Source organism: Schistocerca serialis, chromosome 8, assembly GCF_023864345.2.
Source record: "Schistocerca serialis cubense isolate TAMUIC-IGC-003099 chromosome 8, iqSchSeri2.2, whole genome shotgun sequence".
NCBI lineage: Eukaryota > Metazoa > Arthropoda > Insecta > Orthoptera > Acrididae > Schistocerca > Schistocerca serialis.
Genome location: NC_064645.1, coordinates 238,770,234 through 238,795,768, shown reverse-complemented (window position 1 = coordinate 238,795,768; position 25,535 = coordinate 238,770,234). Strand labels below are relative to the sequence as shown.

General features: G+C 38.6%; 1 protein-coding gene across 2 annotated transcripts in view; it reads left to right on the top strand.

Annotated features, from left to right (window-relative positions):
- The first annotated feature begins 2,882 nt into the window (after window positions 1–2,882).
- LOC126416095 (terminal nucleotidyltransferase 4B-like) overlaps window positions 2,883–25,535 on the top strand; it is a 44,202-nt gene continuing 21,549 nt past the window's right edge. The window contains exons 1-5 of one of the 2 annotated variants that reach the window (XM_050083589.1): window positions 2,883–3,788; window positions 3,880–4,050; window positions 17,235–17,355; window positions 21,573–21,809; window positions 24,079–24,225. In XM_050083589.1, the coding sequence (XP_049939546.1) occupies window positions 3,439–3,788; window positions 3,880–4,050; window positions 17,235–17,355; window positions 21,573–21,809; window positions 24,079–24,225 (1,026 nt within the window). In that variant the 5' untranslated portion in view covers window positions 2,883–3,438. The remainder of the gene's footprint in view (window positions 3,789–3,879; window positions 4,051–17,234; window positions 17,356–21,572; window positions 21,810–24,078; window positions 24,226–25,535) is intronic. The other variant, XM_050083590.1, reaches the window with a different exon arrangement.

Here is a 25,535-nt window from a genome sequence, read left to right as displayed (position 1 = left end):
TATCAAGGCATCAAAAAGGCCATTTGACCAACAAGCAGGAAGTTCGCTGCAATAAAAGATCTAAATGGAGACCCAATCAACAATAAAAACCAGCAGCTAGATAGATGGGTGCAGCACTATGCTAAACTATACTCAGAAGAGGTCAACATTCCTTCAGAAGCTTTGGGCACTTTACCAACTTACCCAGTTATGTCTGAGCTTGATGATCCTCCCACTGTTGACGAACTAAAACTCGCACTTAAAAGTCTAAAGCTAGGCAAGAGTACAGGGCGTGATAACTTACCAGCAGAAATCATCAAACTTGACTGCATTTTGCCGATATTGTATCAAATCCTACTGCAGTGCTGGGAAGAAGGCACAGTACCTCAAGACATGCTAGATGCAAATATAGTAACAATCTATAAAGGAAAAGGCGACAGAGGTAATTGTAACAACTATAGAGGAATATCTCTCTTGAGCATTGCTGGAAAGGGGTATGCAAGGATAATCCTGAAGAGACTGGAAAACTTGGCTGCTCGGATCTACCCTGAGTCACAGTGTGGATTTCGAACTGGCAGATCCACAAGTGACATGATATTCACCTTGCGCTAACTACAAGAGAAGTGCCGCTAACACAAAGTGCCATTATATGTGGCTTTTGTTGACCTCAACAAAGCCTTTGACACCGTCAGTAGGGAGGGACTCTGCAGCGTATTGGAAAAAATTGGATGTCCCCCAACTTTGCTGTCTTTAATAAGATCTTTTCACGACAATATGCGTGGCTCTGTAATCTTCGATGGCAGTACATCTAAACCATTCAGTATGAACTGTGGCGTGAGAAAAGGCTGTGTGTTGGCACCTACACTTTTTGGAATTTTCCTCTCAGGTCTGCTCCAAGTGGCTTTCGAGAATTGCAATGTTGGAGTACATCTGCATACTAGGAAAGATGGAAGGCTTTTCAATGTCAGTCTTCTGAAGAGTAAGACAAAGCTCTACGAGATAGTCGCTCGTGAACTCCTGTATGCTGATGATGCTGCAGTTGTTGCGAACTCTGCAGAAGAGCTGCAAGAGCTAGTATCAAGATTTAGTCACGCATGCCACCTATTCTCGATGAGTTTAAACAGCAGTAAGACCATAATTATGGTTCAGGGTGCTAACACAAAGCCGAATATCACACTAGATGGCACTACTCTGCAAGTCGTAGATAACTTCTGCTGTATTGGATCTACTATAGAATCAAACATGTCTGTTGACAAGGAAATTGATGCTCGCATTGGAAGAGCTGCGACAACTTTTGGCAAACTCTATACACGTGCTTGGAAAAACAACAAACTCTCTTTGACCACCAAAATTCTTGTATATCAAACTTGCGTCCTCAGCATCCTTTTGTATGCATCGGAAACATGGACTACCTATGCCAAACAAGAACGTCGCCTTAATGCTTTCCACATGAGGTCCATCCTCGGCGTAACGTGGAAGGACCGAGTGAACAACGAAGCAGTGCTATCTAAAACTAACTGCAACAGTATTTCAGCTATCTTGAAGCAGAGACGACTCCGCTGGCTGGGACACGTCCACCGTATGGATCCTGACAGATTACCATGTGAGGTGATGCTTGGAGAGATCTCTATAGCCAAAGGACCTGTAGGACGTCCTGTATTGAGGTTCAAGGACTCCTGTAAACGAGATATCGAGAGCTTTGGAATCGACACAAACAGATGGGAGTCACGGGCTAGCATGAGACCAGAGTAGCGTGATGATATATCATGTGGAATGTTGAAGCGTGATGAAGGCTTGTTAGACAGATTAAGGCAGAAAAGGCTTCGCAATGCTACCATTGCTCCTGCCTCAGCAGCCAGATGCACTTGTGACAATTGCGGCAAGAAATGCCGTGCTGCCATTGACTTGACAAGTCATATGAAAAAATGCATCCCATAAACACACAGACACTGCAACAATCATCTACCAAGATATCGTGGCCAATATATATATAGTTTCTGGATGCTCCATATTCGGAACATGTGAACACTGTACCAAAGTAGTACATATTTTAAGTGTATTTATCATAATTTTCTGGTTCGAAGTATGATATTAACTAGAGTATCATATTATTATTCAGTTTCTGAAGCACCTCACAATCTATGTTCTTCAAGTCAGTAGTTAATGTCACCATTCCCTCCTTTTAAATGAGCTTTGAGTTACACTAAAGCGCTCCTCAATCTCATTTATGATTGTTTGCGTATCAGTACCCATTCGTCTTCCGCACATGTTGACAAATGTTGTTTAAAAAATATAATAGGAAATGACATTGATCTTCTCAAATAGAAAATAAACAAATGATTCTAGACAAGTTACTGTGAAGTACATAATCGTAAAAGCCAGATTTCACACGCATATTTTTAATCATTCTTCTGGAGTATATCATCTTTTAAAATTTTTAAATGAGCATGATAAGTAACGATGTGATGAACTTTGGCATAGATGATACATTTGAACGTACGTTTCAAATTAGCATCTAATTGAAATTTGTTGCATGAAGTACCATCGCTGTGGTTAACATTATTTAGTTGTTCGAGTAGGAAGAAAGATGGTACGACGAAGAGACTTTCATTCTAGACTACAGAAATAGTTAGTAACTAAACCCTCGGACAACCCATTAATTGGCACTAGCATTGCTTTTAAAAAGTCGTAACTAAAACATCTTTCATAAGAAGGTATTTTTGTTATTATTATTCTGTTCTTGCGTATCTTATCATATCAACGAATGCTTTGTTCGAATTAACACTGTTTTGCCGAAAAACGGAGTATGATAATCGCTCAAATATATTTTCCCCCTTTTCATATGAGATACGCAGCCTAACAAATACTAAAGATGAATATGGTGACCGCAGTGAACTCTGTCGGTAATCACAGAAATTACAATAGACCTAGCAAATTCCAGAAATTTCTGCATCATTTAATACAAATGAATGCTCCAGAGTTGTGTATATTCGACGCCTTCTATCTCAAATACCTTAGCATCGCTGTTCCACTGGTCTATTAATAACCACGAGACTTTTACTGGAAGGGAAAATAGTTTGTCCCTGATCGGATTTGTCACCTGCAATGTAAACGTTGAAGCTAGTCTTCATCGTTGCAAATCAATGCTCTTGCATCACAGGTTATGGTTTATTTGCACACGGCATGTGGTGTTCTTTAAAATTATATATTATACGACAGTATTATTTGTTACGCCCTCTTATCAAATAACAGTAATATTTTAGCCAAATTGGATCATATCTGCTTTCGTGTGCTACCGTCATCTCGCGGTAGTTTATGGAACTGCAGCCGGTTGATGTGTGTGCAGATCGTGCTGTTGGTGGTTATATTTGTAGTAAAATAGTGATAAAAGTCTTCAAAAGCGCATAGTGGTGGTGTCTTTAAGTTGTCTGAGCACCTGCAAAAGGGCTGGTGCGTTTTATGGATCCCAGTATAGGTTGGTTTCAGCCAGAGCAAGACGGACCATCGAAAGTGCTGTGGACACGCATTTGGGAAGCCCAAAAGGGGCTTGATAGTATGAATATTATAGATACTAGTCCAGCAATAGGACAGAAAGGACAGGATTACATTCATTTAGATAGTTTAACGAACAATGAAGATTTTCATGATCGTGTGATAAATAATAATACGTACTACAAGCGCACACGCAGGAAAAGGAAAAATCGTGCAAGTACTTATGGCATGAACTTTAACCAGGCGTCGTTGGTTGGTGAGCACGGTGGTTGCCCATGGAGAAATTCTAATAAAACCTACGGCCGTGGTGTCATCGGGTATGTGGTTTTTTTACTCAGTTCGACTTTCGAACGTTTCGTATCGTAAATTATATGCCTCTTAAAGCTAATGAAAGAATACGATTTTCAGTCTTCATGAAGAGATCGAGGACTTTTACGAGTACATGAGTCCAACGCAAGCAGAACATGAGCTTCGCCTTAGTGTGGTTCGAAAGATTAAAAAAGTTATCCGTAGTTTGTGGCCAGATTCAACAGTTGAAATATTTGGAAGTTTCAGGACAGGCCTTTATCTCCCAACAAGGTTAGTGGGTAGCGTATTTCATTTTTAGTTAAAAAAATATAAAATAGTTGTACATTTTTGAGTGTTAATTTAATAAAAATACGTGTCAGTTATTATAGAATTAATTGTCGCGTACATTGTTGTGATGCGGTGGTTGAAATGTTTTGGGTGTAGAGCCGGTTGTTTATTTTTATCCTGTAATAAAAACAATGTAAAAATCCAATACAAAACGCTGGAACAGTTCAGTCTATGTAGGTATAAGATTTTCTGCATGTTCGCAAGCTTTATGATTTACTTAACATTTACTGTCTTTTCTATCAATTCAGTAGGAAATGTAATGTGCTGAACCAAGTTTACAAGTGTTATAATCGTAAAAGTACGAAAAACCAAGTCAGGGTGTACCTCAAAAATAGTAATCTAAGATGTCAGTGTTAGGACAATGGAATTATGTATTTTTTGAAGTAGATCTTTTCCAAGTTTGTGTTACACTCCAAAAGTATATTACAGATGTGGAAAAGATGTCAGCAGCATGTTTATTGCAATTTGTGCAGTTAGTTGATAATGAACAAACTTGTTACTTCATTCAGTACAAAACATAGAAAATAGTATTCTACAGATTGCGTAATTATTTAAAAGATATGGGAACCAGTCCGTGTTTTTAGCAGTCATAGCATCATCTTTTTTCTCATAGGAATCATAGTTCAGCAAAATTCCATATTCACCAGGCATGCAACTACTCATGTCTCTATCCTAATTTTAAGCTAATAAGGCAATTGCCTTGTTGTGAATGTGACATTGTTCATGTGGAAAGTATCTTCCTTTCTGTATTGTACACACACGGTTAGAATTATTTGTTTTGTACTCGCTGTATACATTTTGACATCACAATATATTTTGCACATAATTGTTATAGTTTTACTGTCCGTGAAAGCTGAAGTTGACACTTGTGTATGGTTGTTCCTGTCAGTTATTGTGCGGTGCTAACTTAGTTTGCGCAGACAGTAATATTGATGTCTTGTAAACAAGTTGAAGACATGCTGCAACTCAAAATTGTTCTTATACAGTGAAGAGCCTGTAGGTAGAACGAAATAAACAGTGGGTCAGTTGCTAGCAAATATTCTTCACCCGTTCCTGTATGTCACACCTCTCCACCCCACATTTCCTACCCCGTCTCCTGCCTCATAGCACCACTACGTGTTTCTCATTCAGCAGGACTGAATTAAAGTGGCTCATAGATTCGTCGGACTGTTACACACTTACCATGACAGCCTATGAGCATGATGCAGTTGCGTATTTGATCTAAAGATTTCTGGCACCTCCCACACCTTTGGAATATTTCCATAGTAAAATATTTTGATAAGTGTCGGGCTTCTCAATTGCATTGAGATTATGTAAAAATTATGGTACAAATTGCTACCATCAGCATTTTGTACCATGGTGTATTTCACACTACAATCCCGTGATCAGGCATTCAATCGTGTAGCTATTAGTTTTTGCGAAGGCATTTTCAGATAAGTCGGTGTCAAAAGGGAATGTCCATTACTTGCTGGAAATAAATGAAAGGTAATGCAAAATTTTGGCTTACATGTGCTGGAAGAAACATAGGAAGGAAAAAAAATCTGTTGGACTCTCCTGATGTTTATTCAGTCCGCTTGCTCATCTCTTTTTGCCGTAAGCAAAGCAAGACTTCTACCACATTTTTTGTATCCTAGGTACACTAGTCAATGGTGTTCACTGGGATGTATATGTTGGAGAATTTTTTCAGTATTGGTTTGGTTGGTCCTGCCAATGTGCATGTCAACTGACACACATTCACAAAGCTTGAGCAGAACATTGGCAGTAGCTTGATTCTGTTTAATCTTTTGAAGTGTGATTACAGTTAGTGATTGTAGCGTAGCCAAAGGTCTGGTTAAGTTTGGAAGAGTGACAGTTTAGTTGATGATTGGCGAAGTCAACAAAATAAACCTTGTTATGACTGGTCTTTTATGTATGTCAGATTTTGTTGAGTGGTTTATGTTGCAACACTGATGATTCGGTGCAGGTCTGTGGTATTGTTAGGTTGATTGTTTCCCAAATATATCAGTGGTCATTTACACTGCTGAAGCTTATGCCAGAAGCCCCCCTCAGGTTCTTAGTGTATTAATTCATTTGTTCTGGACACACAGTGCCAGACATCTTATCCGGACTTATTGTTCAGTATCACTGATGTGAAATATCATCTGTATTTGTTCTCTCACAGTGACTGGGAAAAATTATCTAACCATTATACTTAATACATTGTTCTAAATAGTGAAACATTCTTTTCGTGCTGTTACTAAAATAAGTTCACACCTTGATTTTTGAGGTAATCAAAAGTCTGTGAAATATGGAAGTGATCCTCTCTACAGTCAGTCAATTATAATGATCTTTTACTTTTTTCTTGTTTATGAACACCTTTGTGTCTCATGACAACAAATCCTCTCATTTTATAGAAAGACAAGACTCTTTTCACAAAAAACATGGAATGGTTCGCCATGATTTACTTTTGGAAAGTGCCATTCAAGATATTGCACATAGAAACATTTGAAAATGAAAATAGTGATCCCTGCTTTTGGCACTGTGTTTTTCTTCTATTGAGAGGAAGGAGAGGTTGATAGGGGAAGGGAGCAGGTCATTAACTCTTAAACTAAGAATGACCCACCTGTTGAGGCTGAACAGAGCGAGGTGGCGCAGTGGTTAGCACACTGGACTCGCATTTGGGAGGACAGCGGCTCAATCGCGCGTCTGGCCATACTGGTTTAGGTTTTTCGTGATTTCCCTAACTCGCTTCAGGCAAATGCCGGGGTGGTTCCTTTGAAAGGGCACAGCAGACTTCCTTCCCCATCCTTCCGTAACCCCATAAGACCAATGACCTCGCTGTTTGACCTCTTCCCCCAAAACAACCCAACCCTCTTGAGGCTGACCCCGGAAGAGAAGATCACCATAAGGACGAAGCAGTCATTTCTGTCTTAGTAATTTTTATCACTATAAGCCTACTCACTTGAATTTCCTGTATGATAATTTTCCCGTGGTTTTGGGCCACAATCATGTAATACTTTTTAAATGAAAATTCCGTTGCATAACTTAACAAAGAATTCTACGTATATTCAGAACCTACCCCCCTCCTCTCTCTCTCTCTCTCTCTCTCTCTCTCTCTCTCTCTCTCTCTCTCCCCCTCCCCCTCCCTCTCCCTCCCTCACCCGCCCCTCTCCTCTCCCTCACCCGCCCCTTGGACTCTTCACTTTAGAAAGTGTCATTGAAAATTAAGAGATCAAGAGCCCTGAACCAGATTGGAAAGGAAATACTAGTCGATATAAAAACCTACTGAGGAAGAACATAAGTTCCTCAAAATATAAGCAGCACAGATACCACATGAAAAACTACTTTTTTGTGGGTGAAATAATTTCATGACTTTATGTGGAAATAAATTCTGATCCAAATGTTCCATACAGCATTGTAATACCAGGGGAGAAAAGGTGGTGAAGCAATTATGTGTAGCAATTTGAGAACCAAAGAAAATATTGAAAAGAATCCATGTGCAAAATAAATACATTGAACCTGGAAAGCCGCATATCAGCTGCCTTGGCATATGCCTGAGATTTGAAAATTGCTTAGAGATCTTTGATGAGGAAGAGAGTATTTTTGAGTGTCCTATGAACACTTGAGGAAATTTGTCATGATAATCTTTTCAATGAAAGGATAGCACTGTTACGAAGATATATGTAAATTATGTAGTGTACCCCTCCCCCCCTTGTATTTTTCGTACTTTATTAACAGTGTATATGCATAACAAGCATCAAAATACTCTTTGGATACATTCCCATTATTGTATATACATTTTCTGTATTTACCTTGCAGTTTTCGTTTTCACAGCGAAAAGTGCGTTACCTTCGTAGTACCATTAACCTTCATAGTACCACTGTGGTCAGTATGATCCCATAAGCACATTGGAAGATCATCTCACTATGCTTTTTGTTTTTTACCACCAAAATATGACTCCCTGAGTCAGTTGTACCTTGTGATGTTTTATATTTACAACACATTAAAATTTATTCATTAGTTTTAGCACTGAGTACCCCTGAAGTCAGTATGTCCCCAATTTAAATTTTTTTTGTTCATTGGCCGTAATCTTTATGAAAACGGTATCATCACTGTTACATTGAACAACTGTAATGTATGTTTTTATGTTGTTTCATTAAGATACTGACTGTATATCCAGCATATTGCTTTGGGTCTATATGACCCCTTTGCTACACAGAGAGAAGAAACCTGGTAGCAAGGTTGGCGGGGGGGGGGGGGGGGGTGTTAAATATGGCAAAGCACATTTAAATATGACACAAATGTTAACATTAGGCTACACATCATATCAGTCTGTTACTACAGTCTTCATTTGGCATTCAGTCATCGGCTTCGCATACTCTCAACCATATTACAATCTTTCTACCTAACGTTGACGTCATGCTGCACTACAAATGTTAGTCGCAACAAAAACAACCAAAATTTGAGGGAAGCTGTGAGGGATTCAAATTTCACAGACCAGCCTAGTAATATTTTAGAAGTCAACAACAGAGAACTGCAGTAGTTCACCATAGTTGTCAATGTATTCTCTTTTTGAATTTGCTAACTTCTTCAGTACTTTTGAATTTTTATAATGTGGTGACATCTGTTACAAAAATTTAATATTTATTTTAGTGATTAACAATCTGCTGATGTTTGCAGTTTTATGTGTGGAGGAATTCTGTTTGACTGAGTTGATGGTTTTGTAATCAAGTGTAATCATCTAGTGCTTGCTGGTTTAAAGTTGTTTGTGGCAGCATTTTGTATGTGCTTACATATTGTCTTTTAATTGCATTATGTATTTGAGAATTTGGTGCAGATAGACTAATCCATGTACCACTTTGTGACTGAGTGCATTGTGTGTTGGTGGGTTTCATTTTGTGACTGTGCCCAGTATCCTGCTGTCATGTGCATGTGCAAACAATAATACATCCCTGTCACCACTTTTTTGCTAGCTCAGTTCCGAAGAATACTTACTGCACAAGTTTAGCATCAATAGATTAAGTAGATCTATGTGCTAACAGCCTGTCATCTTACAGTTACCAGTTCATTACTTCATTTTCCCCAGGCAGTTTTCAGGACCAATTGAAAACGTTGTTCCCATTGTTACACTGAAGCATGTCTCTACTCAATTTTAGACAGGAAGTATTTACTGGGATTTAGTGGCTCATAATGGTTCCATTCAGGATTGAGGTAAAGTACTGTTTTCATAGTGATAATTTAGCAATAAATTGAACATTGGTCATTGCCCTTCTCTGGAGTGTCATTCAGTGTCATGCAGTACGGAGTAATAGTATCCTCAGATTGCAGAGAGCCAAGTGCCAAGCAGGTTCCAGAACTAGTCCCGTATTGGTTCTTAATGTAGATATCAGAGGTGGTAAGATCTCGGGAGTCTCTCTAAATCAGTACTGTACTCGGGAAATGAATGTTGGAGGCAGACATGAGAATCCATCATTGGCATTGTAGAGATGATAGTTCACAGTTGTCTCCCTCTGGCATTTTAGACAGTATTGAATACGTCTTCGTAGTGTGGATGAGTAATAAGAGAGCTAGTATAACATACAGTGTGGTGTTGCGTTTGTGTATTATGGATGAAGAGAACTGTCACAGTGAAGCACAGTGCCAACACAAAGACTAATCCTTTCGAATAGCACCAAGGATACCTCCTACCTGAAAATCCTCATCTGTTGGTCAAGTCGCCACCAGCAGTGTCACATGCCTATTCTCCAGAAGATACTGGACACTTTCTACTGTGTATTGTGCAAACAGATTTGGAATTTTACACAGGGCACTGCCACAAAATCTAGTGCTCAGGAACTTTGTCACCAACTCCCCTCACATCACCAGAGAAATATTAGCATTTAACATTTCTTCTGCCACCAGAGTGAAATGGATAATACATAGTTATGTGCCACTGCAGATAAAATTTTATTCCCATGGTAAATTCGGTGGAAGAAAGTTCGGAATCTTACTGTCCATCAGTTAGAAATTTAAGGAATACTTGACACAGCTCACTTGTTTATCAAGCATGTACATATGTTCATATGTACATACAACGGTGGGAAAATAATTTGCATGTAATTTGTAAAAGCTGAAGGGCTTACATTCTAGAGTAGATGAGTTCAAATTCTGAAATGTCCTTTGCTTCTAAATGAACCCACCAAACATTTTTTGTTCGAGAGTTTTCGTTCACTGTACATACTTAAAACCGCATATATTTTCCAAATTAAAATTAATTCATTATGTAAACATCACATCAGTGTGGAACACCCCCCTCCCCTCCCTTCCACACCCACCAATTGAAATAGAGCACATTATAGGCCAGCTTTGTAATCTTCACCCAATACTCCCACCTGTATCATAAACAGAAAGAAACTTTATGTATCTAGATGGTTGCTGTCTGCTTCAAAGTCAAATCTGCCTTTCCCGTTAGATTGGCTGTCCATCTAGGCTCATTTGTTTTAATGTTCTTGGTTTAAACCTGTGACAAGTATTCCTACAGTGCCTTTTGATGCCCAGCTTTGCTTGAGGGCATACACAGCATTTTATTCTTTTTGTTGATGCTCACATAAGGTGAATCCCTATCCAGACCTAATATGGACATTTCTCTTCTGCCCAGCTCCATGTTGGTCTGAAAATCATAAAAACCTTTCTCTGCCAATTTATGATTTGGTGTCACTTCCATCTAAGGTTTCTTGTATGTCGGCCAGAATAAAGGTCAGCTGGACACTTTCTACTGTGTATTGTGCATCATCTCCCCTCCACCATCATCATCCTTGCCACTGCCGCCACATCTGCAAGTGTTTTGTACCACACTTGTCAAAAATAAAAAAACTTTTCCCTGTTTCTGATCCCTGACCTACTGATTGACAGAAGGGTACATTATTGCCAGATAAGAAACTTAGTCTTCATTGGAGGGGGACTGGTCATTCCAGCATTTGCCTGAAGTAATTCAGGAAATCTACAGAAAGCTTAAATGGTTAGACGGTAATTTGACACCTGCTCCTCCAAATTAAAAATCCAGTATTAACCCTGTAGTACCTGAATTGTTTTTGTTAATTTTTTTTACATTTATTACTTCTTCCTTGTTAGTTGTATTGAAAAACAAGTATTTAAAGTGAAATATTTTTACCTTTCTTGTTTTAATATACCGTAATTTACCATATACGTAATGCTAAGAACTATTGAGTGTTGCATACATTTATATGGATAGTTTACACATCTTTCTACTGAAAGAAAGAAATCTATCACACGTGCAGATTACAAATGTAATGAGTTACTTGATATGGTATTCCATGTTCATATATTTTCACAATTGGTTGGTTTGTTCCATTACACTGGAGCTCATTTTCTACTGTACAGGAGTGCAGGGCTGATCAAAGTCCTTTCGGTGGTGTTGCAAATCTCCTCAACTTCTCATCGAAAACTTATATCAGCAATAGTATTTTCATTTTTGCAGGAGAGTATCCAGGCATTGCATACAGTGACATCCAGAAACCAACTGAGAAGAGCCCAGAACCGTTACCTGTTGCAGATATTTGTTTTTTACTGACTCACATTTTGATCCCCTCAATCAGTTTCCCCTATGCACACGTATTCTGTAAGGGTGGAGGTTTGAGGAAGTTGTATGTTTACTTGATGGCTAAGGATATCTTTTAACGTTAGTTACTGGGTTTACACCACGTGGGTTTGCAGCTGCAGAAGCAATGGAGTTATTGTGGCATTTACACAGAAAAAGACCTCTCTCTCTCTCTCTCTCTCTCTCTCTCTCTCTCTCTCTCTCTCTCTATTTTCTTTCTTTCTTTTTTTCTTTCTTCTTCTTTTCCAGCATGAATAGTACCATCTTTCTCTATTCCCTCTTCTTTGGAAAGGAGCTAATTTTAGGGAGAACATTTCATAGTCCCAATGCCTCAAAAATCATGTTTTCTTAGAAAAATTACGGCAGCAACAGGCGCAATAGAATAATGCATAAAAATTATTAGAATAGTGTCATTAGTACTTATTGTTGCTTTTAAGTAATGCTGAAAAATTAGTATCTGTTCCTGCGATAAAAATAATATTGCAGAAATACCCATGGTCTAGGGTTAGTGTCTTTGATTAGTAATCAAAAACATCCTAGGTTCTGGGTTTGAACCCCACCACTGCTTAAATTTTGAATAAAAATAAGCAATAGTGGCCAAAGACTCCTGGAATAAGTAGTTACCTCACTCTGCCAGTGGCCTTGTCAAAGAGGGCAGAGAAGCGGACAGAGGTTCAGGCCACTGTCTTAGCCTTGGGGTGGGAAACTGCCCCTAAAAAGTACAAGGCTCAGCAGTGATCAAGGGCATGAGGATGGAGGAGGCAATGGAAATCACTGCTTTAAAGACCCATACATGTGGCTTGTAATTAAAAAAGTGTTATAATGATCTCTCCAATGGCAGTAGATTCTGGATTGGTCCCCCTTTTGGATCTCTGTAAGGGTCTGCCAAGAGGGAGGTGACCATGAGAAAGATTGAGTAACCAACGAAAGTATAACCCCTCCCGAAGAGTTGTGGGTGTAGAATGCCTAAAGTTCAAAAGTGGTGGGGAAGCTAGAAAATTTGATGAGGGAAACACTAAAGCTCAGTCTAGACGCAGTGAGGTTCATTGAAGTGAAATGGAAAGAGGGCAACAATATCTGGTCAGATGAGTATAGGATAATATCAACAGCAGCAGAAAAAGTAGGGCAGAGACTAAGCTGCTGTGAACAGTTCAGTAAGAGGGTTGTTTGCATCACACTCTACAACGAACAAACGCCCAACAACAATAGTTCAGGTATACATGGCAACGTCACAAGCAGAAGATGAAGATATAGAGAAAGAATATGAGGATATTGAACAGGTAATGTGTACTTAAAAGAAGATGAAAATCTAAGAGTTATGGGGGATGATAACTTGGTTGTTGTGGAAGACATAAAAAAGGGTTATTGGAGAATATGGACTTCGTAGTAGTAATGAAAGAGGAGAAATACTAACTAAGTTCTGGAATAAATTTCAGATGGCTATAGCGAATACTCTGCTCAAGAATTGCAAAAGGAAGTAAACTTGGAAAAGGTCAGGAGGTACGAGAATGCGTTGGATTGTAAGGTGTACCCAGGGGCTGATGAACACAATTTGGTAAAGTTGAAGAGAAGGCTGAACTTTCATACTAATCAGGAATAAACGCTGGACAAGAAGTCGGATACGAAAGTACTAATGAAGGAAAAGATATGCAAGAAGTTCTTTGAGGCAATAGATACTGTAATAAGTAGCTCACTAGGCTGTTCAGTTAGGTACAAGGAAGGTAACTGCGAAAAAAGTATGAGTAACAGAGGGAGTACTTCAGATAATCAACAAAAGTAGTACAGAAATGCCCAGGGAAATTCACAAATATGGAAATACAAGTCAAACAATGGAAAATCTGGGATGGAATGATGACATTATTATGAAAAGACTAGGTGATAATCACCATGAAGCAGAGATGTTGAGTTGCCAATAGGCACAACAAAAGACTGCCAAACAAAGCTTTTGTCCAAACACGGTCTCTCTCTCTCTCTCACTCACACACACACACACACACACACACACACACACAGTGCGCGCCGTTGTATTTGAGTGAGATACTGTGTGCGTAGGTGCGTGCACACGCGCGCATGCTTGTTTATTTGTATTGTCTAATTCTCATGGAGGCCTGTTGGGCCAAAAACTTTGTTTGACAGTATTTTTGTTGTGCCTGTATGTGACTTGGCATCTCTACTACATAGTGGATAACAAGTGGCCTTTTCATAATATTGTGAGAAATACAAGTCACTTAGGAATGAAATAAATTGGAAGTGCAGGGAAGCTAAGGTGAAAAATAGCTACATGATAAATGCGAAGAAGTGATAGTTAGAAGGGATGACTCGGCATATAGAAAAGTCAAAACAACCTTTGGTGAAATTGAAAGCTGGAGCATGTAACACTAAGAATGCAGAGGAGAGAGCTGATAGATGGAAGGAGTAAATTGAAGGCCTCTATAAGGGGGAAGACTTATCTGGCAACATGATAGAATAAGAAACAGGAATTGATAGGGAAGAGATAGGGGTCCAGTATTAGAATCGGAATTTGGAAGACTTAAAATCAAATAAGGCAGAAGAGATAGATAAAACTCCATCAGAATTTGTAAAATCATTGGGGAAGTGGCAGCAAAATGATTATTCTTGGGTGTAAAATGTGGAAGACTGGCAACACACCATCAGACTTCTGGAAAAAATAATCCACATAATTCCCAAGATTGCAAAAGTCAACAAGTGCAAGAATTATCGTACAGTTAGCTTAACAGCTCATGCATGCAAGTTGCTGACAAGGCTAATTTACAGAAGGATAGAAAAGAAAATTAAGGATCTGTTAGTTTACAATTAGTTTATCTTTAGGAAAGATAAACATATCAGAGAGAGAATTGTGACATGGCGATTAGTGATAGAAGTAAGACTGAAGATTAATCACAGCAAGTTCGTAGAATTTGCTGACCTAGAAAAAGCATTTGACAATGAAAACTAGTGCAAGGTGTTTGAAAACATGATAAAAGTAGGGGTAAGTGATAGGGAAAGGCAGGTGTTATACAAGATGCACAAGAACCAAGAGGGAACAGTAAGAATGGGAAACCAAGAACGAATTGTATGCATTAAAAAGGGTGTAAGACAAGAATGTAGTCTTCCGCCCCTGCTGTTCAATCTATACATCAAAGGAGCAATGACGGAAATAAGAGAAAAGTACAAGAGTGGAATTGAAATTCAAGGTGAAAGGATATCAACAATAAGATTAGCCAGTGACATTGCTGTCTGCAGTGGTATTGAATAAGAATTACAATGTATGTTGAATGGAATCATCAGTGTAATTAGCACAGAATATGGATTGAGAGTAGATCGAAGAAATATGGAAGTGGTGAGAATTAGCAGAAATCGGAACAGTAAGAGACTTAGCATCAGAACTGGTGATCACGAAGTAGTAGTAGTTCAGGAATGTTGCTACCTAGGCTGCCAAATAACCCTAACAGATGGAGCAAGGAGGGCATAAAAAGAAGACTAACACTGGCAAAAAGGGCATTCCTGGCCAAGGCAGGTCTACTAGTGTCAAAGATCGGTCTTAATTTGAGGGAGAGATTTCTGTGAATGTATGTTTGGAGCACAGCATTGTATGGTAGTGAGACATGTATTGTGAGAAAACCAGAATGGAAAAGAGCAGAAGAATTTGAGAAGTGGTGCTTTAGAAGAATGTTAAAATTAAATGAACTCGTAAGGTAAGGAAAGATGAGGTTCTCCGCAGAATTGGAGAGGAAAGGAATATACAGAAAACACTGACAAAGAGAAGGGGCAAACACTGACAAGGAGAAGCAGCAGGATGATAGAGCACCAGTTAAGACATTAGGGAACATCTTCCAGGGTACTAGAGGGGGTTAAAACTGTGAAGGAAGACAGAGGTTGGAATTCATCCAGCAAATAATTTTGGACGTAGGTTGCAAGTGCTGCTCTGAGATGGAAAGGTTGTCGTGGGAGAGGAATTCATGGTGGACAACATCAAACCAGTCAGAAGACTGGAGACTAATAAAAGATAAATGAGATATGACAGTTGTTTAATTGAGGGAGAATTTACAGTTTCTGAACGCAATGGAAAATTATTTTACTAGTTAAACTGAATCTAAACCCATAGTCTCATGAGATTTGGGCTGCATAAGTAATGTTCAAATTCAGTTGCCAATTGTTTCCAGTAATGTATTACTTTTCAAAACAATTAAGTCAGTTATGAAAGAATAGGTGTTTTGAATGAGCTTAACGAGGTTATAGAAGTTCATTGTTGTCTTAAAAACCAGCGAAAGTCCAGTCTTGTCATGCGTACCCTTAATATAATGCTGACAACAATGAATTAATGATATTGCCAACACCTCTCTTCATTTCTTTGGTTATGGATTTGTTACATTATACACCTAGTATCTGGCGTGGCAATTCATGTGTAAGTTGTCCAATGTATTACTTAATTATTTTGCAGGTGGGAAGCTGCTTTTCAGTGTTTTTGTTCCCTACTATATTTGAGCAAACATTCACCACTTTAGCTGCTATAAGTTCAGTTAATCATACAATGGAAGACCCAGGATGAAATAATGATAATATTGTGAAAAGGGCAGATTGCTAATCACAATATAGTAGAGTCGTTGAGTCACAGATGGGCACAACTAAAAGGCTGTTACACACGTAAGCTTTCAGTCAGGATGAGGCGACTAGCAGTGTACACTTTTCCTAATAATTCAATCATATTATGAGAGAGCAAGCTATCCAGTTTCATTGATTTTGAAATATTGCAAAGGTAGCAAGTATATGAGAAGCTAACTGCAAATACTGTATAGTTGGATGGATAAAAAGATCTACTCGCAAAGCAGCGGCAGGAGAAAAAACATATTAAAGATATGGAAATGTGTGAGTTCTTAGTCAGTGGCTTGGTCTTCTGGCAGAAGGGTTGAAGGGAAAGGAAGAGGCATGGAAAAAAGGACTAATGAGTTTTAGGAAATGGGGAGAGATACAGAAAAGTCACTCAGAAACCTAGTCACAGGAGACTTTCTGGGCAACATGATGAGGAGAGACAGATTGTTGGTACCTGCGGCCAACAAGATTAAATTCAAACCACTGTCCTCATGCAATCATAACATTTTATTTACACAATTTATTGTTCTCATTCATTAGAAAAAGAGTGTCAAAGAGAGGTGACAAATCTTTTAGCATAGATTTGTGTGAAGGTGGTATGGGCTATGAATATTAGTATTCCACATAATTTCTTGCCCCCAAAAGAGAGCATTTTTCCAATTTACATGTATGTGTATGTGTTCATTCCCATATGATACATAGAATACTGTTTTGCATAATTGTTTATACAGAATATTCTGAAACGAAGATCTCTTGGCATAATAATCTGTACTTTGATGTCAGATTTTTTTTTATCTTTCTTATTATACATGTTGCTTGCATGAAAACTGAAATGGACATTTATAGAAATTGTGATGTCTTGATATGATGTTGTTAATGATGTTATTATAGTAGTAGCAGTAGTACTATTTTTATTATTATACATTATAATATGCTAAAAACCTACTTGTATTGATTTCAGTGATATAGATCTGGTTGTGATTGGCAAATGGCAGACCCTTCCACTTCGGACGTTGGAACAATCGTTGTTGGAACACAACATTGCAGAACCATCATCAATTAAAGTTCTTGACAAGGCTTCGGTAAGTTATTCACTTGCAGTATAAAAATATTAAGTTGTTTTTATTGCTCTGGTCAAAGAAATAACTAGTCTGTGTAATGCTCTGTTCTATGGGAGGGCAGGGTTTGAATGCTGGCCCTAATGATCGTAATTTATCTTGTCAGACAATTTCTTATCCTTTCCCTCCCATACCCAACTCTCCAATGTTGATAGCTTTGTCACAGAAGTTAAATGTAAATCTGTCATTGAGATGTACCCAGGATGTTGGACCTAGGCTATTTCTGTCTGCAAAAACACTTCAAGCTGCACAGGAGAAAATACCCCTCACTCACCTTCAGAAGCCGTGATATTGACACAATTCAGTGTTTTACGCCACTAATTCCATAGAAACAGGATTCTTGTTTCACTTGTGTATTCCCCATGTAAAATTTGAAATTGTCGTGGTTCATATTCTGACAATATTGTAGTCTTAAATTGTGTCGGAGGAACAAAATGATCAGTATCTAGTTTTTAGAAAATGGATACCATAGCAGCAATCAGTTGGATAATGAAGTTCATAAAGACAAAATTGATAATGAGTGTTATAATCATGCTGAGCAAACTCAGTACTACTAGTGGGGGTAATGTGAACACCCGTGCTCAGCTGTAACCCTGGGTAAATTACAGGCTGTATTTGTCCATAGTGAATGAAGAGGAATTTTTCTTGTGTTTATGCAATACATACAGCAATAAAATGTCAGCAAAATGTATAAAACCTGCAATAAGTGAAAAAAGAAGTAGCAACAACATAAATTATTAATTAAATATTGAACAAGGTCTTGGATAAAGAATGAGATCAAATGTTGAGCATGTGTAAAACGTACTGCAAGTGCTGTATAGTACAATAGTCGAGAATGACGCAACTTAATTTCAGTTACTGTAATCAACAGTACCACAATGAACAGTGTTCTCTACACACATTACATGAAAGCCTACACATTGTTTTGTATTCTCTGTAAAATGTTGTACAAATGTGATTTACAATACCCAACTCGTTGAAAATTTCTAACACACACAACCACAAAGTATCAGTAACAAATATGGTATTATTCCACTTCTGTGCTTTGAAAACATAACACATATCAGAATTTAATTTTGTAGAATCCTACAATTACAGCAAATACAGTGTTGTTTGGTTTTCAACCAGTTGTTTTAACTTTAAAATGGAATAGAGTAATGCATACTACATTATACTGTCCTACTTCAAATAATCGGTTAATTTGTTTCTTTTTTACATTTAAGATGGGCATGCACATTTTACATTTAATGCAGAGTTTTGAAACCAACAATCTGCAGGAAACAAGAATTTGAAAATAGTATAAAATTGTTGTTAGTAATCCCAAAATACGTTACAGACAGAAATGAACTTCGGACTTCATAGCTGATGTTTTTGTCTGAAAATGTAATAAAAAATTATTGTGTTTCATATAAGTTAAAATAATTGATGTTGTACAAAGTGATTTTGTAAGTATAGCATTTACATAGAATTTAGATGGGACCATTAAATTTTGCTGTTACAGCCAATATCATTAAAAGCGATGTTGCCATAAAAAGTAGTGACTGTATTAACAAAAGATGTCTGTATAATGGATCTGTTCACAAATATACCAACAGGTAAAGAACACTGAATTCACTTGCTTTCATCTGAGTAATATCTGAGCCAACTGTGAACTTGATGTATTTTTCGATAGTAATCACCTGACCCATAGCAATTACCCATAATACCTTGGATTTAAACATGATAGAACCATTTCATTTAAACAGAATCGAACAAAGACTGCAGATAAAGTGAGATCAAGAAATACTATTCTGCAAAAATTGTACAGTACAAAGTGGGATTCTGCAGCGTTGGCTCAAAGATCACCTGCCCTCTGCCTTGACTTCTCAGTGGCACTAGATAAACAGCAGCCACCTGAAGCCCGTAGATATGCAACTAAGTTGATGTACATATATAAAGTCAACTCCCGTATTCTCGTTACGTGTCCCGAGCAGCATTTCACCACCTAGCCTGAGAGGAAACAGTATCTTTCGGAGGAAATATGAGAAAATTTGCAACGATTAACAGCTGCCAATTCATGAGGATGTAACTGCTATCCACATCAGCAGACTCCACTCCAGATGAAAACCACTCCGAACAGCTAGCACCTTGCAGATTCCATGAAGCTTGGAAGAAAGAATAGTACCTAATATAATACTCTGCAGGAGTTCCTTAGCTTTCTCAAAGCCAACAACAATCTGTGGGAATTTGATCTAACCCAAAAGACAAAACACTCAGTATGATTCGGACTACCGATGAGATATGCAGTGACATACTATACAGGTAGGGAAAGAGTACCACAGTGGAATGCACCAGTGGGCTCCCAAGACACACTGTCAAACATATTGTTAAAGAATGCCCTCGGAATCCATTCCCTGGAAATCCCTTGGACTTCCTGGACACTATTGCAGATTTGATAAATTATACACGGTTACTATAAATGAGCCATTTGTTATCAAAGCTCTGTATTTTCTAAAGTGTCCTATGTACAGATAGACTGATGAATGAAAAGAATCATAAACTCACAAAGTTTGCATTTTGCACCCCACAAATTTTCTAAGATTGCCCCTACGTCCGTCGTCATCACAACAGTTATACTTTCTCAGGGCTGTTGCAATGTTCTTCGCAGTGAGAGTACGTAAACATGGCCCTTGATGTATCAAACCCTCGTCCCAAGGGAAATATTAAAAGGCCTTAGGTCAGGTGACTTGGGAGTCAAGGGAACAAAGCCACATCATCTTCACCACTACGTCTAATCGAGCAATGTGGAACTTTGTTGTTCAGTTTGTGACGAACATTGATGCTCCAATGAGGGGATGCCATGTCTTACACCAGCCACAATTTACCTGTTTTAATTGTTGCCCAAGCTGCAGACAATACGGTTTGAAATTTAACTACCATCACAAAATCTTCCAAACAATTTTCTGCAGCGTTCAAAGTCTGTGGTTTGCGCAGATCGATGAATTTTTCGTATTTCTAAAGTGATGTGTAATTGGAATGATAGTGATAAAATAGAAATAAATTGGTATAATTCTGTAAATTAACTAAAAACAGGGACAGACAATTGACATACTTGGTGTTACATGATCAGTATGGAATTTTGAGAATAAAAGTCTGCCATATTCCCACGTTTAGAAATGACCGTACTGCAGATTTTGAGAGTACCAAGGAACACCAGAGGTACAAATATTGTGAAAGGGAAATGGGAGTTCTCGTGCCTTTTGAGAGGGCAGCTCATGTATGGGTATGAAGTTCAGAAGAATTAATCACAACTTTGATCAAATAAAGATAAATATATATTTAATTCATGAAATGAAATGAAATTTGCTAACTAGTTAATAATCGCATATTCTTTGCCCTTGTAGCTCAGACCTTCGATCTGCTGCCATCATTTCAACATTTATTTTTTCTTTAGTAAATATACTTGTTGAAGGATTTCTTCGTGTGCATGTGTATGAGGGAACAATAGATACTCACATAAACATAGTGTTCATGAGCATAACTCAGCTTCTAAAATCACCTTCTCCACCAAGACGCACATACAACTGAGTCAATGATGAACACGGGTAGCTGAGCTTGATTACCAATCTTGAATATGTTCTTGTTTGTTGCTAAACATTTCCTTTGTATAGTATTCTTTTCGACTATCGCATGTGTAAGAAAAAGTAACATAGACAAAGACGTGGAAATAAAAAGTAACCGTTGAGAATGCGGCATTATTGGAAAATTGAATCGTAACATGAAGTTGGTAACATATTATAGTAAGGCATTTTAAATAAGGGGGAGGACTCCAGTTGCAGCTGCTGATACGTTGTGGATACCCTTAATCCACAATGAAGATCGCTCTGAACAAACATAATGTTGTATGTTGATGCTCCTGTTTTCAGTAATGGAAAAAGAAGACCATGTAAATGTGCTAATTTGATTTTTGTATATATTATATTTGTATATATACTAATGTTAATATTCTGTCAACAAATTGCTTCTTTATTATTTTATGTTCCTCCCCCCCCCCCCCCCCCAACAAAAAAAAACACACGCACACACACACACAATTTTTTTAAAAATAAGTAATTAGACATAATTTTTTTTCTTTTGTAATCTGTATTATTCTTATGGAGAAAAATATGTTTTGAAACCATTTTCTGTTAATGAATTCACAGGTACCAATAGTAAAGCTGAAAGATCGGGAGTCGGACATCAAGGTTGACATCAGCTTTAACATGAGCAATGGTGTGAAGTCTGCAGAGCTCATAAAGGACTTCAAAGAGCGCTTCCCAGTTTTGCCAAAGCTAGTCCTTGTACTAAAACAGTTCCTTTTACAGAGAGATTTAAATGAGGTTTTCACTGGTGGTATCTCATCTTACAGTCTCATACTCATGACGATTAGCTTCTTGCAGGTATGTAACCAGTACAAATTAATTTTGAGAGGCTGGAAAGAGCGAGCTTGCTTTTTGTGATTTTTCAAATGTGGTCATGTTCTCAGGTATTGGTGTTCTTGTTGTGTTGCGGAGTTGTTTTATTAGGTATTGGTGTAGTTTTGCTAGAATTAGTCTCTGTCTGTGCTCAAGTTGTTTCCATTTTTGTGAATATTACTGTCTTTATTGCATATTTCAAGTAAATAGGTAACTATTGGTAAAGGTTATTGATAAAGGTTAATCTTACAGTGGCACACATGTTACAACTGCCAGTATGCATATTTTCTGTATGGAATACACTATGTGGTCAAAAGTATCCGGACACTGCCAAAAACAAACGTTTTTCATATTAGGCGTATTGTGCTGCTAGCTGCTGCCAGGTACTCCATATCAGCGACCTGAGTAGTCATTAGACATCGTGAGAGAGCAAAGTGGGGCACTGCGTGGAACTCAGGGACTTCAAACATGGTCAGGTGATTGGGTCACTTATGTCATACGTCTGTACGTGAGATTTCCACACTCCTAAACATGCCTAGGTCCTCTGTTTCCGATGTGATAGTCAAGTGGAAACGTGAAGGGACACGTAAAGCATAAAAGCGTACAGGCCGACCTCGCCCGTTGACTGACAGAGACTGCTGACAGTTGAAGAGGGTCGTAATGTGTAATAAGCAGCCATCTATCCAGACCATCACACAGGAATTACAAACTGCATCAGGATCCACTGCAAGTACTTTGACAGTTAGGCGGGAGGTGAGAAAACATGGATTTCATGGTCGAGCAGCTGCTCATAAGCCAGACATCGCGCCGGTAAGTAAAAAACGACGCCTCGCTTGGTTAAGGAGCGTAAACATTGGACAATTGAACAGTGGAAAAACGTTGTGTTGAGTGACAAATCACAGTACACAATGTGGCGATCCAATGGTGCTTGTGTGGGTGTGGCAAATGCCAGGTGAACGTCGTCTGCCAGCGTGTGTTGTGCCAACAGTAAAATTCAGCGGTGGTGCTGTTATGATGTGCTCGTAGTTTTCATGGAGGAGGCTTTCACCCATTGTTGTTTTGCACGACATCATCACAGCACATGCCTACATCGATGTCTTAAGCACGTTCTTGCTTCCCACTGTTGAAGAGCAATTCGGGGATGGCGATTGCATCTTTCAGCACGATCGAGCACCTGTTTGTAATGCATGGCCTGTGGCAGAGTGTTTACACGACAATAACATCCCTGCAATGGACTGGCCTGCTCAGAGTCCTGACCTGAATCCTGTAGGATACCTTTGGGATGCTTTGGAATGCCGACTTCGTGCCAGGCCTCACCAACTGACATACCTCTCCTCAGTGCAGCGCTCTGTGAAGAATGGACTGCTATTCTCCAAGAAACCTTCCAGCACCTGATTGAAAGTATGCCTGCGAGAGTGGAAGCTGTCATCAAGGCTAAGGGTGTGCCAACACCCTATTGAATTCCAATATGACCGATGTGGGGGCCGCCATGAATTTGTAAGTCATTTTCAGCCAGGTGTTCGGATACTTTTGATCACGTAGTGTAAGTTGCTCAAACAAATAAGCCAAGCAACTTCCAGTCTTCTTATAATTGCTAGTCTTTCAAACAAACAAACAAACAAAACTAACTCCAAACATACTTGACTTATTGGTACTCGATAATACCTTATGGAACAATTTTCTGGGGCCAGTTCTCATGGGAATTAATTATTTATTGGCCAAAAGCGAGCTGTAAGAATATTATCTGTTGGTCACCTGTCGTCATCTTTTAGGAGTTAACGCTTTTTAAATGTACAGTCACAATACACTTTCTGATCAAAAGTATCCAGACATTATTAGTAGACATTAATGTGGGATGTATCCACACTTCACCTTTGATGACTCGAACTCTGCTGAGAACACTTACAGTGAAGTGTCTGAACGCCTTTGAAGTAATCACAGCACATTCTTCCCAAGGAACTGAAACCTGCTAAGATGGTGATGTTAGAGCTGGAGCCTGGAGAACAGTTGAGAGTCTTAACTCATCCCAAAGGTGTTCTTTTGGGTGTTTACTTCATATGAAATGATTTTGAATCTGGATTTCTATCTTTGTTGAGAGAGACATATTGCTATATACCATCTGTGCAATTTCCTGTACAGAATTTTCACATAATATGTATTCTGCTCTGTAAGAGCCTAATAAACTATGTTTCTCAAACTGAAACTGCTGCAAGCATTAACTTCAATTACGATTTTATTTTTCTATTCATTGCAGTTGCATCCACGTCAGAATGCGTATAGCCCAAACGCTAATCTTGGTGTGCTGCTAATTGAATTTTTTGAGCTGTATGGCCGTAAATTCAATTACATGAAGACTGGCATTCGCGTTAAGAATGGAGGCACCTACATCTCAAAGGAAGAGGTGAGTCATGTAAAAAAAAAACTAGAAGTAATTCTTTGAAATGTTGCCTAGTGCAGAAAATATTACGTAGTAATTTGAGCATTTAAATTCTGTTCTTAACCTTCATCACTACATTTCAGAAAATTTGTATGATAAGCATTGATTGTGCAACAAAAGTGTGTACATGTTTCCTGGAACATTATTATACAAAGCCATGCAACCTGCACATCGTTTTCTATTTACATCTTCATTTATTGTTATGTTGTTGTTGTTGGGGGTGGGGATGTAACACCGCCTAACCTCCAGGAAGACCAGTGATCCAGGCCATGAATACATCAGTCACTGTTCAGAGAGGAGGGTAGAATGGAAATAACGTCTTCATATTCATCTGATACTTGAATCTCTTGTAGTTGCATTTGCCTATTTAATTTTGTTTTAACAAAGGTAGTAAATTATTTCGCGAGTGACGTTTTTAGCCAGAAACTCATTAACAGAGATGGCTGTGTGTGCAGGTGCATTGTCATTTTGGAAGAACCCGTCTTCTGTCTGTCACAGTTCGGGTCTTCTTTGACAAAAACTGCTGCAAAATCTTCTTAAAACTTTCAAATAAAAGGTTTAATTGATAGTCTGATATGGGGGAACAAGCCCTTGGCATCAAGGAAGCAGATCAGCATAGTTTTGACATTTTATTTGACTTGGCGATATTTGTTTGGAGGGGGTAACTATGATGCTTTCCATTGACTTGACTGTTGTTTTGTTTCTGGGCCATTACCATAGCACCATGACTCATCAACCAGTAGTAATCTTTGACAGAAACTCTGGATCAGTTTCAAGTTGTTGTTTCAAAGCATGACATGATTCACCTTACTATTCCTTTTGATGATCACTCAAAAACCGAGGAGCAATTGTCAGCAACCTTTTTCGCTTCCAAATCTTCTGTGAAAATTCTACATCTACATTTATACTCCGCAAGCCACCCAACGGTGTGTGGCGGAGGGCACTTTACGTGCCACTGTCATTACCTCCCTTTCCTGTTCCAGTAGCATATGGTTCGCGGGAAGAACGACTGTCTGAAAGCCTCCGTGTGTGCTCTAATCTCTCTAATTTTACATTCGTGATCTCCTTGGGAGGTATAAGTAGGGGGAAGCAATATATTCGATACCTCATCCAGAAACGCACCCTCTCGAAACCTGGCGAGCAAGCTACACCGCGATGCAGAGCGCCTCTCTTGCAGAGTCTGCCACTTGAGTTTGTTAAACATCTCCGTAACGCTATCACGGTTACCAAATAACCCTGTGACGAAATGCGCCACTCTTCTTTGGATCTTCTCT